This window comes from Aquarana catesbeiana, linkage group LG06 (assembly GCF_042186555.1).
Source record: "Aquarana catesbeiana isolate 2022-GZ linkage group LG06, ASM4218655v1, whole genome shotgun sequence".
Lineage (NCBI taxonomy): Eukaryota > Metazoa > Chordata > Amphibia > Anura > Ranidae > Aquarana > Aquarana catesbeiana.
Window position 1 is genome coordinate 341,263,401 of NC_133329.1, and position 19,974 is coordinate 341,283,374.

The window sequence follows — 19,974 nt, forward strand, 5'->3', positions numbered from 1 at the left end:
AGAGATGATTTAGAAGGAAACATTTTATGACAGTTTCAATCTTTTTTTAAATTATAAATATTGTTAAGATGAAGAATTTTAGTATTGAATGTGAAACTGTAATGTATGATGTACTGTATAGAACTTTTAGAGAACAAGGGTTCCCAAGCCTTCAAGTTTTATTTAGTGGCTCCCAATAATCAACTATGGCACAGTTTGAGCAATGTGATGATATACCTTGACTTTCAATAGAGCTGCACTGGGCCAATAAAAGAAAAGAACACCAGTGTAGACCAGTGTTGCTCAATTCCAGTCCTCAACAGGTCATGTTTTCAGGAGATGAAACGGCTGTGGTAATTACTAAGGCAGTGAAACTGATCAAATCACCTGTGCAAAATAATGGAAAGCCTGAATACATGACCTGTTGGTGCGCCTTGGGGACTGGAATTGAGAAACACTGGTGTAGACCAACATATTGGCCCAACCTCATAGAGTTGGGCTTTTAAGGGCTCATTCACATGGGCGCATCGATCCATATGTCTGTGCTAAGAGGTTGTCTTCATCCGCATAGGATGCACAGGTTTTCCATGAAGACGTGTAGGCAGCCTGTTCAAATCAATGAGAGGCCGCATGGACCTGCACAAGCATCCCAGAGTGAACGCCTGTGCAGGTCCAATCCATAAGACCCACACATATGAACACTCCAAGATGTGCATGGAGATCCATGCAATTGGTGGCCTGTTATTGAATTTAACAGGCTGCCTACACAGAATATCTCTGCATCCTGTGCGGATGAAGACGGCCCCTTCACATGGGCATATGGATAAGTATTCCCATATAAATTACTCCTTATAGGATAAGTTCGCCTTTGTTCACTTTTTTTTTCTAAATTCCAACTGTACCAATATAGCATTCATGTACTTTTTTGCAAAAATATGAAACGCTTTCCATTAATTCTCCATACACTTACTTTACTTGTCCTCATCCATGTTTCCAGACTTTTTCCATGTGTAATGTCTTACTTTCTGGTCAGACTATAGGTTATGATACAGGAAGGAGTTGACCAGCTGACCTCATTAGAACACACCCTGCATCATCTACCCTATCACTCCCAGCTGCATGTTTTTTAAATAAAATGTAATCAGTGATCACCCTTCTCACTAAATACACAATCAGATTGCATAGTGTATGGCCATCTTTATACAAGTACATAGAAGGAAGTGGACCGAAACACTCAGCCTTCAAGCCCTGTTCACATCTCTGCATAGCGGGAACTCGCATTCCCAAATGCGTTTTTTATTTATTTTAATTTTTTTTTTTTGGAGCATTTTCACTCATCACACATAGGGCAGTCCATCCACCTGAATGGGCTGCCCTACATGAAGCAATAGCCCCAAAGAAGCTTCAGAACTTTTTTTTTTTTCTAGAGCGGAGCTGTGTTTGGTGTGCCGTTAATAATTAATGGTGCTAAAAGCGTAACTAGTAATTTTAGGTGTATAAAGGTGGCCATATCCTATACAATCTGACTGTATCATCTCCTTTAGATTTACCAAGTTTATTTCATAGGAGGAAACACCTATCTAGTCAATCACTCTGTATCCAATCAGGCAGGCCCTTACACTACATGATGGTAGATCTAAAGGAGTATGTACAATCAGATTGTATAGTGTATGGTGAACTTTACAGAGCCCAGGAGTCCCTTCTCCTGTTTTAAATACTACAGCTCTATCCACATAGGCTGTTATCGCATCTCTCATCTCTCATCTCCTGCACACTTCAAAATGCCAAATGAAAGAGCTATACAAGATTAAACTTAAAGGCGAAGTTCCCCTTTGTTTACCTTTTTTTTCTAAATTAAAGGCTCCCCTATGTACTTTTTTTGTAATAATATCAACACTTTCCATTAATTCTACAGACATTTTTTTCACTGTCCTCATGGATGTTTGTACAGTCAGATTGTATAGTGTATGGCCATCTTCATACACCTAAAAATTACTATATACTAATTTCAGTGCCATTAATTGTTAACGGCACACCAAACACAGAAGCAAACACACATTTTGCCATGTGAAAAAACGAGGGGCAAATGCTGCAAAACGCACAGTAAAAAAACACGCAACCCACAAAACGCCAAAATATCCCATTAGCCACATGTAGTGCAGCCAATTAAAATCAACAGGCTGCCCTATGCATGTCACAGGAAAAACGAGACAAAAAATGTGCGCTCTAGGGGTCCGTCTATGAGGAAAATAGCAAATAATCAATATCACTATGATACAGATTAATAAGCCCAGTATATAGCAAGAAAGCCTACCTGAGGCCAGCAGTTGTGGAAAACAACTCCTAAATACCATAAACTTGTTAATATCCAAGTTTAGATTCACTTCCCAGACAACAAAGGAAGCCAATTAGGGCATGTTGATGCAGCTCCAACATAAATTCCCTAATAATTAAACTCATAGCTATGACTTTAATTATTAGTGAATGGATCTGGGTTAGGTAACCATACAGACGCTCAGGGTGTCATCCTGATGTTGTCCCTTCCTTGGACTCCATTAGGTGGCGCCATTTGCCATTGTACTTATTTTGTCCCCTATTTTAAAGCTGCAGCTTTAACCACTTCAGCCCCGGAAGGATTTACCCCCTTCCTGACCAGAGCACTTTTTGCGATTCGCCACTGCGTCGCTTTAACTGACAATTGTGCGGTCGTGCAACATTGTACCCAAACAAAATTGACGTCCTTTTTTTCCCTCAAATAGAGCTTTCTTTCGGTGATTTTTGACCACCTCTGCGGGTTTTATTTTTTGCGCTATAAACAAAAGCATAGCGACAATTTTGAAAAAAAACGCAATATTTTTTACTTTTTTGTTATAATAAATATCCCCCAAAAATATATAAAAAAAACTATTTTTTCCTCAGTTTAGGCTGATATGTATTCTTCTACATATTTTTGGAAAAAAAAAAAAAGCGTCTACAAAATAGGGGATAGTTTTATAGCATTATTATTATTATTATTTTGTTTTTACTAGTAATGGCGGCAATCTGCGATTTTTATCGTGACTGCGACATTATGGCGGACACATCGGGCAATTTTGACACGTTTTTGGGACCATTGGCATTAATACAGCAATAAATGCTATACAAATGCATTGATTACTGTAAAAATGTTACTGGCAGTGAAGGGGTTAACAATAGGGGGCGAGCGAGGGGATTCTAACTGAAGGGGGAGGGGATTGACTACAGGATGTGACAGATCGTGGTTCCTAGCTAATAGGAACACACAAACTGTCACTCCTCTCAGAACAGAACAGGGAAGTGTGTGTTTACATACACTTGTCCCTGTTCTGTGTCTCCTGCTCACGGCCACGAGCATCGGCACCCCCCCCGCGCGCGCATGCTATCCCGACCCCGCGAGCCGACATACAGCTATGACGGCTTGGGCAGGGGAGCCAACCTGCCACAGTATAACTGCGGCTGCTGGTTGGGAAGCGGTTAAAAAATCTTAGTGCGGCTTTTGGGTTAATCTTAACTAGGCCTCCCTACGGGGTTTCTTTTCCATCATGGCGCCGATGTCCACGTCATCACGTAGGATGTCTGATGTAATTTCCGGTGCGACCCAGAATTGCGCACTGGCTCTCTGAGGCGTCCGCACCTCTTTTGGCGCCAATGCCACCTACTTGAAGAACCGTACTGATTTTTGCGTCTTTTGATTATGGCTATATGTTTCAGCATTCCTTGGGTGGCTCTATACGAATTGGAGCAGTTTCAACATACCCTATTTGGCTTCCTTTGTTACCTGGGAATTGAATCTAAACTTGGATATCAACAAGTTTATGGTATTTAGGAGTTGTTTTCCACAACTGCTGGTCTCAGGTAGGCTTTCTTGCCATATACTGGGATTATTAATCTGTATCATAGCGATATTGATTATTTGCCATCTTCCTCATAGATGGACTACTAGTGAGAACTTCTCTACCCCTCCCTATGGTTTTAACAATTGATCCAACTGATCCATCCCTATGACTCTGGAGCTTGTAGAATTTTCAAATTTATCCATTGACTATACAGGTAATTATTTGACCCAAGATTTGCTGTTCAACCTTTTTTGCAGATTGAGGAAATTAAAATTTAAAAGGTTTATTTACATGTTTAAAATTGTAATACAAAATATTTTGTGCCTCTAAAAAAACTTCTTTATTTTTTGGTTTTTAGTGCCTGATAACAATTTTCCTGAAGACGCCAATGATGTGGCGAAACATGTAGAAAATCAATCAGTCTGCATTTGTTTATGTATTGTATGGTCATTCAGGACATGTTTTATGTCAACATATAGATTTTAATGTCTCTTTGTTATTGTTATTTTTTTAATAAAAACTGTGTTGTGTTTCTGCACCTTTAAAATCCCATTCCTTTAAAATTTTTGATATACTATGCATATATAAGGGATGTGGTGCTAAATGACTCTCTGATGTCCAGCAAATAATATTTCATTTTATTAGGTTAGCATTTCAGCACAAAAGAAAACAGGCTTTGCTGGAGATCTTCTTTAGGCCCCTTTCACACTGGTACGACACGACAGTCGTACGACTGTGGATCTGACTTTGCCCTGTGACTTGAAGTCCGACATGCATCCGACTTCAATGAACAGGGATCCGACTTTGATCCCCGGAAATACCAGCCACTGTCTGGTATGAATCTTTAGGGGGAACCCCACGCACAATGACAAAAAAAAAGGCATGGGTTCCCCCTCCAAGAGCATACCAGGCCCTTTGGTCTAGTATGGATTATAAGGGGAACCCACACGCCGAAAAAATGGCCCCTCACCCTATGTGAAGGAGTATCGGGTACGTTGGTACCCCTATCCATTCACCTAAAAAAAAAAAAAAAAAAAGTATCAAAAATAAAAACGCAGTACACAGGTTTTTAAAGTAATTTATTAAGCAGCTCCGGCGTCTCTTCTGACTTCTTCTCCCCTCTCCGGCTCTTCTGCCTCCTCTGCTGATGTCTTCTGTCTCTGCCGGTTCTTCTCCTCTCTCCAGGTCTTCTACGCCGATGTCTTCTAGCCCTCTCCGGTTCTTCTCCCTCTGTCTGCTGTCTTCAGCCTCTGCCGGGTCTTCCCTGCTGTCTTCTCCCTCTGTTCTTCTTCTAATGTTGACTCAACGCTCTCTCCTGCTCTAATGCTGGGTGCGCGGTGTGCCACTACTTATATTGGAATGGGGCGGGGTTACCGGAGGCCTGCCCCTTATGATGTCATCGCCCATCATGCCCCAGGCAGTGACGTCATAAAGGACGGCCCTCCGGATGACGTCACCCGGTGACCGCGCCCCATGCCAATATAAGTAGTGGCACACCGCGCACCCAGCATTAGAGCGGGAGAGAACATCGAGTCAACATCGGAAGAAGAACAGAGGGAGAAGACAGTGGAGAACACCCAGCAGAGGCAGAAGACAGTGGACAGAGGGAGAAAAACTGGAGAGGGCTAGAAGACATCAGCGGAGAAGACCCGGAGAGGGGAGAAGAACCGGCAGAGGCAGAAGACATCAGCGGAGGAGGCAGAAGAGCCGGAGAGGGGAGAAGAAGTCTGAAAAGACACCGGAGCTGCTTAATAAATTACTTTAAAAACCTGTGTACTGCGTTTTATTTTTGACACTTTTTTTTTTTAGGTGAAGGGTTAGGGGTACAATGTACACCAGGGATCTCCAAACCATGGCCCTCCAGCTGTTTTGGAACTACACATCCCATGAGGCATTGTAAAGCTCTGACATTCACAGACATGACTGGGGCATGATGGGAATTGTAGTTCCTGAACAACTGGAGGGCCGTAGTTTGAGGACCCCTGATGTACACGATACTCATTCACATAGGGTGGGGGCTGGAATCTGGGGGCACCCCCTTGTTAAATCAACATGGGGACAAGGTGCTTTGGGGTGGGGGGCACCCCCCGCCCCAAAGCACCCACCCCCCCACCCCCCCATCTTAAGGGTATGCGGCCTGATACGATACAGGAGGGGGTGCTCGCTCATCCCCACCCCCTTTCCTGACCTGCCGGGCTGTGTGCTCGGATAAGGGTCTGGTATGGATTTTAGGTTTTTAGATTTTTTCGGCATGGGGGTGGTCTGGTGGGCCTGGTATGCTCTTGGAGGGGGAACCCATGCCTTTTTTTCTTTTTATTTGGTGTTGAGCTCCCCTTCAGGATCAGAGCACAAGTCGCATTCCAAAGTCGGATCAGTTAAGACGGCGATCCAACTTCAGTGATATTCAATGGGCTAAAGTAGGATCAAAGTCGGACCAAAGTAGTACAGGGACTACTTTGAAGTCGGCACGACTTGAAGCCGTACTAATATGAATGGTTGTCATTGGAAATCATGGGGAACGACTTGTCATGTCGTACAAGTGTGAAAGGGGCCTTAAAAAGTTGTGTATGTTTAATAGTAGATAGATAAAATAAATGTTACAATTTATGTTAACCTCAACTCGTATTTGCTCCCTGATGGTTGGTTAAATTTACAATTGTTGTGTTATATATCTTCCATAAGTGCAAAAAATACCTGTTGAACATGTTAGGACTTCAGAGCGGTCTTGTGTCTTGTGCATTCCCTGTTCTCTTGAGGATTCTTATTAGCCTTCCTAGTTGTTATATTGGGCTTACAGAATGATTAAAGTGGAAGTTCATGCAAACACTAACTATACCTAAATCTACTCCCACCCCCATTCTAAGCCTATTCTGTCTACCCTGTAAAGGAAAAATCTCACCTATGCTGAGGGCACTCCCATTCGGTCACATAATTGGGTCCCAGCCGTGGCTTCAGTGAAGAGTAGAGATCGCTGAAAACAGCTGCACAGCCTGCGCGACAATGTCACCCACAGGCTTACTATGGTGCATCCATTGTTGGCTGTCCCTCCTCTATACTGAAGCCGACGCTGGGACCCGATCATGTGACCAGACTGTGCTTGGAAAAGGTAAGTATACAGATCATTCCTTTCACAGGGTAGACAGCATAAGCTTAGAATGGGGGTGGGAGTAGATTTAAAGGAGAAGTACAGCCAAAGCTCGTTTGGCTGTACTTCTCCTGTTGATCACAGGAGTGCAGTTCCTTCGACACTCCTGTAGCCTGTTTTCAGCAGACAGCGAGCAACTTCGCAGAGCCGATGCTGGCTCAAGCAAGGTCGCGACAATAAAGCCGGGATCACCCCACATACCTGAACTGGCACCCGGCTCAGCCTCTCAGTGAGCCACTGAGAGGCCGAGCTAGCCGCTCCTGCCCCCTCCACAGCCCAGCGCTCCAGTGAGCCCGGGGGGGGGGGGGCAGAGCAAAGGGTGATGACCATTGACTCATAGTCACCAGCTCTCTGCTCATGGAGCTTCGATAACTGAGCAATCAGCAGTCTTTGATCGCTCGGTTCTCAGTCTTAATGCCAGTGGGGGATAAGTATGATTTAAAAAAAAAAAAAAAAAAAGCCCAACTTTTTATGTATAATTAGTGTTTGACTGAACTTCCACTTTAAAGCCTGGTACACACTAGTTTTTTTTTTGTTCAATCCAGCTAGTACAGTGATCCTCCTCGCTGAGCTATTGATTTCTGACAGGATATGGTAAAATTGATGATCATTTGGAATAGTTTGCTCTAAGTCTATATCTACAAAGGTTAATACATTATACTGCACAATGTATAAATAATTGGCAATATGTAACACATACATAATTATCTCTTGCAAACTCTTGACCGTCACAAATATCCGTTTTTCTAAAAAAAAAAAAAAAATAGAAAAAAAATGAAAAATGAAATCAGTATTAGAAGATAACATTTTTAACCCTTTTTGCATTATGGTTCTAAAGCCAAATGCATTGCATTTCTAACTGAACTCTCAACTGGCAAAAGCTAACTGATGAAATCAATGTGAATGCAGCATTATTTGAAATGGGCTCCACTTACCGGGATCCAGCCCTCTTTAAAGGCTCATCATCTTAAAAAAACAATGACAAAAAGCATTTAGTAAAGCAAATCATGAAGTGAAACAGTATTTAAAAAAAATGTACTTTATAAATCTGCAGCTTTCATTAAAATGAAAAAATTGTAGAAAGATTGAAAACAACTTTTGAAAGGACATCAAACTGTTAAAGTGGAAATAAACCCATCAGTTTAATGGATTCCCAAAACAGTTACAATAAAGACATGCAGTGAATGATAACTAACAAACAAAATTCTCAGTGCTACCCTTCTCGGTGGGAGTGCCAATAGTCAAAAAGTACTGATCATAAACTAACAAGGTGTACTGTCCATAAAAATTCCAGGAAATAGAATGATTAAAAATAGCCTGGAAGGGTTAAAAACAAGTTACTATCTCCAAGGGAGATGCAAGGCTGCTTTTATCCAAGGGGGCTGGGAAACCCACACTGCAAAAGAAGAGGGAGAGGGGAGAGAAGCGCCAAGCAGACTCTTGGTGTAGTGCAGATTAATATACAATGAATAAAATATATAAAAAGAACCACTCACAAAAGTGTGAACAGGGCAGGTGTTAGACCTGAAAAAGCTCAGAGCAAGAGCATCCTGCCCATGGGGGGGGGGGGGGCTGTCAGTCCATGTCACTGCGACGGCTACAGTGGAGGAGGATGTCGGAGGATGCTGAGGAGCGAGCTGTCAAAGCCTGGACCTCGGTCTGTCAACCTGGAGGGGAATAGCCAATCTGGATGCGTTTCGGAGGCAAGCCACGCCTCCTTCCTCAGCCAAAGCCTCATTTGAACTGTCAGGCCATCAAATGGCTGGTGTCATAAGTGACCACAGCAGTGGTACTTAAGGGCAATTAACTCTTGCAGTGAGGAGGGCTTATATGAGATTTTATTGGGTGGATTTGCATCTACATTAATTGGATCAAGTAGAAGATAACTACAGAAAGATAACAGGTAGTCCAAATGATCACATGCAAAGATTCCTCACCATGCTGAACTTATTCCTCACACAACAAGGCTCCTTTTCTGAAATGGTATTATTGTCACTCAGATAGAAGCCATTGCAATGTTGTGTGTTAATGGGAACTGGTCCAAAGCATAACAGCAAGCTTAATATTTTTTATTTGAAGCTGTTGTGATTTGCAAGGCCATGCTTATTTGCTCTGGAATATGGTCAATCTTTATTTACCTTCTGGATCAAGCACTTCCAGGGTTCCTGGCACCTGAAGAATACAAGTCAGATTTAGAAACTGTCAATTTCTAAAATGATTACAGCACCAATACTTAACATTTAGTATTTGCATTGACATGCCCCTTTTCACTGTGGGGAAAAAGAGAAAGGCAATGCAAACACCAACATTTAGAAAATTGGTATTTGTGGAGGATATAATGCTCTGGGGCCAAACTGTTAAAGTACTGGTATTAATTGGCAACTCCTACACACACATATACAACTTTTGCTTTAGAAATAAACACTTGACAAAGGATTTCCGTGGGATTATGTTCTGCAAAGACAAAGTGCAGTGAAAGTGGTTTCCTTTCAGGTACTTTCTCCCTCATTGCAACCTCATGTAGAGAGATCTGAAAAAAAGGTATAAATGGGAGGATGAGACACTGTTGTCTCAGATGTATGTAAAATGTCAGCCTGAGACATTGAGCTCTGTAAGGCCCCTTTTACACTGGGGCGGTGGGGGCGTCGGCAGTAAAACCGTCGTTTTTGCGGCTGTATTCGGCCGCTAGCGGTGCGGTTTTAACCCCCACTAGCGGCCGAAAAAGGTTTAAAAACGCTCGCATAGCGCGGCTATAGCCTCGGTATTGCCGCGCTGCCCCATTGATTTCAATGGGCAGGAGCGGTTTAGGAGCGGTGAATACACCGCTCCAAAGATGCGGCTTGCAGGAGTTTTTTTCTTCCCCTGCCAGCGCACTGCTTCACTGTGAAAGCCCTCGGGCTTTCACACTGAAGAAAAAGCAGCGGCTGTTTTGGGTCAGTTTGCAGGCGGTATTTTTAGCGCAGTAACGCCTGCAAACCGCCCCAGTGTGAAAGGGGTCTAAATCATTTTTTTTTAGCTATAGGTAAATGTGAAAAAAACTGCTTTTGGTTTGCATATGGAACTACAAAATATTCATATGCAACATTGTATATCTACATGACATTTTTTTTTATTTCTTACCATAATAATGAAAAAAGCATGTATATCAAAAAACTATTTATTCCATTTAAAGAATGATGACAAATTCTATGAAACCATCCATTGGCATACCAGTATATGAATAAAGAGACTCAGGAGCAGACACTGAACAGCTCAGGTACACTGCATTGGTACTGTACAGAATTCTTCCAAATAATACACAGTTATCCAGAAATGTGGAGGAAGACCCGGGGCAGGTTTGTGTATAATAGGACTTTGCCAGGAAAGAAAACAAAAGATGAAAAAATAGATATTCTCCAGCTGGTGTTCAGGATCCTCACACTGCCTTATCGGGCAACCAGGACAATGAGTCTTTACCTTGTTCACATGGACTCTGGAGAACGATCCACGAATATCAATCCTAAAAAAGGAGAATTTTTTTTTTAACTTAGACAAAGTAATCCAATCACTGTAAATCTTACAATGCAGAATGTTAGGAAACAATGAAAAATTCTACTATATTTTCTGTTTATGCTGCTATTTCCAAATAATCAACAGTGGAAAATTAGCAGTTATGAAACATATTGTTTACATTGAGGACTTCTTTGAATAAAGCTATGTAGATGCTGACATCAGCAGCCTTTACTCACTTCAAACACTGATTGGACTGCTGGTTGGGAGTCTTACAGTATGTGCTTTTTTCCGGGTGATAACTGTACGCTCCCTTTATTGCCCCTACCCTCCTTATTACTTGCCTGATTGAGTAATGCGGACCTAACTTAAACATTTAGGTCCATTTTATTTTACTGCTACAAGTTGTAATTGTATTAAAGCTGAACTTTAGGGACAAAAAGATGTGCCCTTGCAGTGTGTCCTCTTCCCCACTGTAAGGGTCAACTGCTTGTTTTGCCTTATTTTTTTGCTCCTTTGACAGCCGGTGCTCCACTCCCCTGTCCAACATTGCCGGAATGCGGTGGGGCCCCTGGTGCCCTCCTGTACATTGCTGGACTGCTGCTCCTGTGTTGTACAAAATTACCTAGAGAGATGAAACTGAGGACAAAAAAGGGGGAGGAAGTCTGCAGGAGCGAGGAATAAGGTAAGTATATCTCCTTCTACATCTTCTCTTAGTTTAGTCGTTCTCCCCCGTTTAGGAACCCTTGAAAAGATTTTCATATCTTGGAGAATCCCTGTGAAATCCCATTCATCAGGGGTCAGTGGGAAAAATGTCCCCTACATTAGTTGTCATTGGGAAGAATGCCCTCTACATTGGTGGTCAGAATGCCCCCCTTACAGATAGCTAATAAAATGATTGGTGTCTTGTCGCTGACTCTGAAAAATGGTGTTGGCCCTGGAACTGTGGGCACTACCATAGGGAGGTCAATCAGACACAGTTCAAGGATCCTCTGGAGGGACCATAAGGTTCCACAGAACCCTGGTTGATAATATCTGCTCTAGGCAAAATTAGTAGTTACCCTTACAGTGAGGAGGGGAACCAACTGCAAGGGTAAATCTCCCCCTCCCCCAGAGTTCAGCTTTAACAAATACATACAATATATGGCAGTAGTCACATTCAACTTATTCTAGACTCTAAAAATGTTTCCCTGCTCATCCAAGCAGCTTCCTCAGTTCAAATAAGTATCAGGAACATACCCTAGACTTTATACAAAACAAGGCTAGCTTAGTCACAATAAACCAGTCAATGTGGGGGACTTAAAATGCATCAAGGTGGATGCTGATTGTCCAAAACATGATGGGAGGTTTGAAAACACTCTGTTGTCATTTACACAATTCAGTCACTTTGGTTCTATGGAGTCTTGGCAGTCTGACAACTCCTCAGACCTTCCAGCATGCAACTCAAACACCTGTCCCAGACGTCAACCAGTTTTCATGACACCATGCTGATTTAAATATGTAAAGTAGAATGGGGTGTTTTCACACACTGTTAAAGATCTCATTGTGTCCTTTAACAATCATCATTTGACCACACACATTTCATGACACGTGAGTACACTAACTCCTTTTCTAACATTGTACGTCTTTAAATGGCAGATCGGCTGCCCTTTATTTACCCAGTACCATTTATAATCACCATCGAGTGGCCAGCAATCGCTGTGTACCAAGTCGTAATTCGACAGCTCAGTACACAGAGACACTGTACAGAGCCAATCCAAAGGGCTCGGTACCATGTGATCGCCATTACTGATCATCGCAGTGATCACATGCTATTGTTTATAGTGTTCATCCCTCCCCTTCCCTTTACAACAGGGGAAGGAGAAAGATGGAGTACTTATCAATGGGGAAAGAATGAATGGATCAGCAGCTGCAGTTACAGATTCATTCATCCTGTTTCAATGACCCATTTTTTTTAACCCTTTAATGCCCCCCTCCTCTCCTTCACATACTATCTTCATTCTTTGTAGTAGCGCTCTGGGGCTGAACTGTTAAAGTACTGGTATTAATAAGCAATATACAGTACCTCACAAAAGTGAGTACACCCCTCACATTTTTGTAAATATTTTATTATATCTTTTCATGTGACAACACTGAAGAAATGACACTTTCCTACAATGTAAAGTAGTGAGTGTACAGCTTGTATAACAGTGTAAATGTGCTGTCCCCTTAAAATAACTCAACACACAGCCATTAATGTCTAAACTGGTGGCAACAAAAGTGAGTACACCCCTAAGTGAAAATATCCACATTGGGCCCAATTAGCCATTTTCCCTCCCTGGTGTCATGTGACTCGTTAGTGTTACAAGGTCTCAGGTGTGAATGGGGAGCAGGTGTGTTAACCACTTGACAACTGGGCACTTAAACCCCCTTCCTAACCAGACCAATTTTCAGCTTTCGGTGCTCTCACATTTTGAATGACAATTACTCAGTCACACAACATTGTTGTTTGTTGTTGTATGAAATTTTTGTCCTTTTTTTTTTTACACAAATAGAGCTTTCTTTTGGTGGTATTTAATCACCACTGTTTTTTTTCTTTTTTGCGCTATAAAAGAAAAAAACACTGAAAATTCTGTAAAAAAATGAATTTTTCTTCGTTTCTGTTATAAAATTTTGCAAATTAGTAATTTTTCTTCATACATTTTGGGCAAAATTTATACTGCTACATATCTTTGGTAAAAATAACCCAAATTGGTGTAAATTATTTAGTCTTTGTGAAAGTTATAGAGTCCACAAGCTATGGTGCCAATCTCTGAAAATTGATCACACCTGAATTACTGACGGCCTATCTCATTTCTTGAGACCCTAACAAGCCAGGAAAGTACAAATACCTCCCAAATGACCCTTTTTTGGAAAGTAGACATTCCAAGGTATTTAGTAAGAGGCATGGTGAGTTTTTTGAAGTTCTAATTTTTCCCACAATGCTTTGCAAATTCAAGATTTTGTTTTCTTTTTTTTCCCACAAAATTGTTATATTAGCTGGTTATTTCTCACACACAGCATATGCATAGCACAAAGTACACCCCAAAACACAATCTACTATTCCTCCTGAGTATGGTGGATACCACATGTGTGAGACTTTTACACAGTGTGGCCACATACAGAGGCGCAACATGCAGGGAGCACCGTCAGGCTTTCTTGGAGCATAAATTACACATCTAATTTCCTGACTACCTCTTACACTTTTGAAGTCTCTGGAGAACCAGGACAATGGAAACGCCCCAAAAATTACCCCATTTTGGAAAGAAAACAACCCAATGTATAATCTATGAGGCATAATGAGTCTTTTGAACATGTCATTTTTTTCTACAAGTTTTTGGAAAATGTGTAAAGAAATGAAAACGCTTTTTTTTTTTTTTTTTTTTTTTTACACAAAGTTGTCCATTTATACAGTATTTGTAACACACAGCATATACATACCAAAAATTACACCCCAAAATAGATTCTCCTACTCCTCCTGAGTGTGGCGATACCACATGTGGGAGACTTTTACACAGCCTGGAAGAAAATATTACAGCGCACACATGCAAAAAAAACATTTACCTCCAGCAAGGCTAGTTTAAAACACCTAAACATTTAAAAAAAAAAAAGCATTATCAAAAAATATGGTGATTTGGTCACACCATATTGCTATATGGTGCTAAGCCCACTTACTGCGACAAAGTACCCCATGATTAGTGGGTCCTACACTATCCATAGATTGGGAGATCCTGCTTCTCTAAACCATGGGAGCAATACACTCTTCTAAAATGGGAGAATCTTGGGGTCTCCACCCATGACACAAGTGGACACTTGTGTCATGGGTGGCTGGGTATGGCTGAGTATGGCTGGGTATGGCTAGGTACTGCTAGGTACGGCTGAGCATGGATGGATGGATGAGTATTGCTGAGTATGGATGGATGGATGAGTATGTATGGCTGAGTATGGATGGATGAGTATGTATGGCTCAGTATAGGTGGATGGATGGGTATGTATGGCTGAGTATAGGTGGATGGCTGAGCATGGATGGTATGAATGGCTGGCTGGATTGGGCACAGAGCAGCTCTGTGGGCACTACACATCCAGCCCACAGCGCTGCAGTACTCGATCTCTCCCCTCGAACTGTACAGATCTGTACACAGAGGGAAGGGAGGAACCAGACGTGACGCCAGTTTGTTTACATGTGATCGCTCTGTCATTGACGGAGCAATCGCGTGGTAAATGGCCGCTATTAGCGGCCATTTACCGTGATCCGTGATGCTCCGGGGTCACGGATGTTCCCGGGTGCGCGCCCCAGGGGGTGCGCAAGAGCAAGATTCTGGGAGGACGTCCATGGATGCCCTCCCAGAATAAGATGACCTCGCTGTAGCCATCTTTCGGCTATGGCCCGGTCGGCAAATGGTTAAATTTGGTGTTATCGCTCTCACTCTCTCATAATGGTCACTGAAAGTTCAACATTGCACCTCATGGCAAAGTCGTCTCTGAGGATCTGAAAAAAAGTATTGTTGCTCTACATAAAGATGGCCTAGGCTATAAGAAGATTGCCAGGACCCTGAAACTGAGCTGCAGCACGGTGGCCAAGACCATACAGCGGTTTAACAGGAGAGGTTCCACTCAGAACAGGCCTCGCCATGGTCGACCAAAGGAGTTGAGTGCATGTGCTCAGCGTCATATCCAGAGAGAGAAATAGACGTACGAGTGCTGCCAGCATTGCTGCAGAGGTTGAAGGTGTGGGGGATCAGCCTGTCAGTGCTCAGACCATACGCTGCACACTGCATGAAATTGCTCTGCATGGCTGTCATCCCAGAAGAAAGCCTCTTCTAAAAGATGATGCACAAGAAAGCCCACAAACAGTTTGCTGAAGACAAGCAGACTAAGGACATGGATTACTGGAACCATGTCCTCTGGTCTGATGAGACCAAGATAAACTTATTTGGTTCAGATGGTGTCAAGCGTGTGTGGCGGCAACCAGGTGAGGAGGACAAAGACAAGTGTGTCTTGCCTACAGTCAAGCATGGTGGTGGGAGTGTCATGGTCTGGGGCTGCATGAGTGCTGCCGGCACTGGGAAGCTACAGTTCACTGAGGGAACCATGAATGCCAACATGTACTGTGACATACTGAAGCCGAGCATGATCCCCTCCCTTTGGAGACTGGGTCGCAGGGCAGTATTCCAACATGATAATGACCCCAAACATACCTCCAAGATGACCACTGCCTTGCTAAAGAAGCTGAGGGTAAAGGTAATGGACTGGCCAATCATGCCTCCAGACCTAAACCCTATTGAGCATCTGTGGGGCATCCTCAAATGGAAGGTGGAGAAGCGCAAGGTCTCTAACATCCACCAGCTCCGTGATGTCGTCATGGAGGAGTGGAAGAGGACTCCAGTGGCAACCTGTGAAGCTCTGGTGAACTCCATGCCCAAGAGGGTTAAGGCAGTGCTGGAAAATAATGGTGGCCACACAAAATATTGACACTTTGGGCCCAATTTGGACATTTTCACTTAGGGGTGTACTCACTTTTGTTGCCAGCGGTTTAGACATTAATGGCCGTGTGTTGAGTTATTTTGAGGGGACAGCAAATTTACACTGTTATACAAGCTGTACACTCACTACTTTACATTGTAGCAAAGTGTCATTTCTTCAGTGTTGTCACATGAAAAGATATAATAAAATATTTACAAAAAATGTGAGGGGTATACTCACTTTTGTGAGATTATATATATATATATATATATACACATATATACACACACACACACATACATATACACACAAAATATATTAGAGTGCAGTGAAAGTGGTTTCCTTTCCGGTACTCTCTATCTGATTGCAATCTCATGTAGAGCAATCTGAAAAGCGGTATAAAATGAGGCACTGCTGTCTCAGTTGTTATGTACAATTTCAGCTTGAGCCATTGAGCTCTGTAAACAGGTTTTGTAGCTACAAGTATATGTGGGAGCTGAAAGCGCCATCTGTTTGCATATGAAAATACAAAATATTCATATGCAACATTATATATCTAGGGCTGGGGAAAAAAAATCGATTTAAATCTTGAATCGAGTTGAGAGGTCAAATCGATTCAAAATTTAAGCAAATCAATTTTTTCAGATTTTTTTTTTCACCGCGCCGGTCCCGAGGAGCTGCGGGCAGGAGTTTTTAGGCGAGGCCGTAGCTTCTGCCTAGTCCACGAGGCCGGACGCCACGGATTAGGCCGAAGCCGCGGCCTCGCCTAAAAACTCCTGCTCGCAGCTCCTCGGGACCGGCGCGGTGTCCACAAAAAAAAAAAAAAAAAAAAAAAAAAACATAAACCCGATTCAAATCGTGAATCGAGTTTTTTTTAAGAAAAATCGCGTTTTTTTTTTTTTTTTTTTTATAAGAAAATCTCTCCCAGCCCTATATATATCTACCTGCCATTTTTTAAAATTTCTTACCATAATAATGAAAAAGCATGTATATTTAATCACTATTTATTCCATTTAAAGACTGATGAAAAATTCCAAGTCATCATTTGACAGCTTTGTACACAGACACTGTACCGGGCCAATCCAAGGGCCTGGGTACCATGTGATCGCCATTACTGATCATCACAGCGATCACATGTTCATCCCTCGCTTTCGTCTTCCAAACAGAGGAAGGAGAAAGATGGAGTATTTATCAACGGGGAAATAATGAATGGATCTGCAGCTGCAGTTACAGATTCATTCATCCTGTTTCAGTGATGCATATAACTTTTTTTTAACCCTTTCATGCCCCCCTTTTCTCCTCCACAAACTATCCCCATGCTGTCCCTATGTGACCTGTGAATAAACCCCTCACCACCTTTATCCTGCACATCTGTACATTAACCCCGTCATCTCCATCCTGCCACTGTATGCGACCAGTACATTAACCCCTTGACTTCTGGGGAAGAGGGGAAACTGCCTTCTTTGCAGGTAGGAACAGAACAGTAATTGAAATCTGTGAGTATTTTCTTTAGTAAAAATTAGCCTCACCAAAAACTAAAGACAACATTTTTTTTTCATTTTGGATATAGAAATGCCCCATACACACTATTAGATTTTCTGCAGATTTTTGTCTTCAGATTTACCAAACCATGTAGTGCAAGGGCCTGCCTGATTGCATACAAATGGAGACTTTTAAGGTCTGACCTCATATTATATGGTTTTGGTAAATCATCTGCAGAAAATCTAATAGTGTGTATGGGGTCTAAGGCTAAGTTTTCACTAGTGCGACTCCAAAGTTGTGCGATTTAGAGTGCGACTTTGATGCAACTTTGATCTGACTTTACACTCTATGATACAAAGCCACATCAAAGTAGTGCAGCCGCCTTTTTAAAGTCGCTGCAACTTTAAGTCGCATAGATTGGAACGGGTACCATTGAAATCAATGCGCCGTGACTTGTCATGCGACTTTATGTGTCCAAAGTCACATGACAAGTCGCACTAGTGGAAACAGAGCCTAAGGGAGGGTTATAACCCCTGTCAGTTTTTTTTTTTTTTTTTGCCATCTGTATCCATTTAGGGTTGCCACCTCATCCCTTTAAACCCGAACACATATTAATTACAACCCTAATCGCATTGGGGAGAGTTCACTTCACTTCCTGTCCCATAGCCAAACAGGAAGTGAGAGGAAATCCCTCCAAAGTGAGGGAATCCTGGTGTGTCACCAGAACTAGTGTCCCTGTCGGAAGATTTCTTGTCTATTCCTGTTCTGGTCACAACTGAGGATTTGGGATTTTCACTGTTGAGGATAATGATAAATGGGACAAAACAGAGAGGGTGAATCCCCCTAACAGGGACACAGGCAAAAAGTTTGCCTTTAGCTATATTTTAAAACCCGTCTCTGTTTTATTACACTAAACCGCGCCTACTCAGTCACATCTGCATTTCGCCGCAGCACTTTGCAAGCCCCTCCTCCACTATTTCATGGACTTGTAAGTAAGGATGAGCTCCGGTGTGTTCACACAGCCCACGTGCAGAGCCCGCCAGGAAGTCGGCACTTCGCTGCACTAATCACAGGCAGTGAGAGATTTCCCAATGTGCGGCTGCAGAAATCGGGACAATGTCTCACTGCCTGTGATTAGCGCAGCGATGTGCCGACTTCCTGGAGGGCTCAGCACGTGGGCTGTGTGAACACGCCGGAGCTCAACCTTAGTGCTCAACCTGCGGCCCTCCGGCAGTTGCAGAACTACAAGTCCCATCATGCCTCAGCCTGTGGAAGTCATGCCTGTAATTCTTAGCCTTGCAATGTCTCGTGGGACTTGAAGTTCCGCAACAGCTGGAGGGCCACAGGCGGAGCACCCATGCAATGGACAAGATAAAGGCAGGACATCTAAATGAAGAGAGATTAGCTGCTTATTCCCAGGGGGGAGTAAAACGAGGAATTTGATTGGTTGCCACGGGCACCTGCCCTTTTCCTTTCATATCCATAAAGCCAACATAACACTGGCCGCCTCACCTGCTCATCGTTCAGTGAACGGAGCCGCATCACAGCACACACCGCACGGCGAGGTCCACACGAGCCGCTGGCACAAAACCCAAGTGATCTCTGTTGCCATGGGAACGGACGCATGGCGGTCGCAGCAAAAGTGTCTCGGGTAGGAACTAAAGACGCGCGGAAGAGTTCCGGTATAGCCTTCAGCTTGGTGCTGGCGCATGCGCGCTGACTGTCATCAAGCCTTAGCCTCTGTTGACATTTTGTTACTTTCTTTGAATAAGTTGGCCAAAATAGTAACATTGATGCCATGTAAACGCCGGACACTCCAAGACATGAGAAGAACTGCAAGAAATCAGCAGAACACTTGGGGCGGTGCGTTTTCTTTCCTGAATCTAATGCTTTGTGCATCGAAAAATAAAAAACGAACTGAAAACGTTTTGGGGCGCACCCAATAAGCAGGCGCGTTTGTGGTGTGCCGCATTTAAAAAAGGAGCCGTTTTAATTGTTTTTTTTTTTTTTTTCATCCACTTGCCGGTGTTCTGTCGAGAAGTGCCCCCCAGCCGACAGAATTTTTATTTTCTGTCAGATTGTGCCCCGTGCTTTCCCAGGCTTCCCCGCGCTTTCCCGTGCTTCCTCACGCTTCCCAACGCTTTCCCCTACTTCCCCGCGCTTTCCCGTGCTTCCCCGCGCTTTCCCGTACTTCCCCGCGCTTTCCCGTACTTCCCCGCGCTTCCCCGCTCTTTCCCGTGCTTCCCCGCTCTTTCCTGTGCTTCCCCGCTCTTTCCCGTGCTTCCCCGCGCTCCCGTGGCGAGTTCATGTCCATGATGGGCGGATTTCTACACTTTGTGGGCGGATTGTGGGCGGAATTAGATGCCCAGTGCAGCAAAATAAAAAATATTTTTGAATAACAAGCGAGGACCTCTGCACTATTAATTAAAACTAAGACTATAAATAAATATGGAATTGATGCAAAATCCAACAGTGATAGTGGATTTAGTGGGAATAAAGTTAATATAAAGAATTATATGTGATTTTGCGCAAGACCTTGGTGGC

The 19,974-nt window shown here is 43.0% G+C and overlaps 1 protein-coding gene across 3 annotated transcripts in view; it reads right to left on the reverse strand.

The window, feature by feature from the left end:
- ERICH2 (glutamate rich 2) overlaps positions 1-19,100 on the reverse strand; it is a 66,270-nt gene extending 47,170 nt beyond the window's left edge. For 2 of the 3 annotated variants that reach the window (XM_073633931.1, XM_073633930.1), the window contains exons 1-5: positions 18,943-19,098; positions 10,435-10,477; positions 9,117-9,150; positions 7,914-7,944; positions 7,679-7,724 (exon numbers count right to left, since the gene is read on the reverse strand). In XM_073633931.1, the coding sequence (XP_073490032.1) occupies positions 7,679-7,724; positions 7,914-7,944; positions 9,117-9,150; positions 10,435-10,477; positions 18,943-18,950 (162 nt within the window). In that variant the 5' untranslated portion in view covers positions 18,951-19,098. Of the gene's footprint in view, positions 1-7,678; positions 7,725-7,913; positions 7,945-9,116; positions 9,151-10,434; positions 10,478-18,942 lie in introns of all 3 variants that reach the window. The other variant, XM_073633932.1, reaches the window with a different exon arrangement.
- Positions 19,101-19,974: the final 874 nt, after the last annotated feature.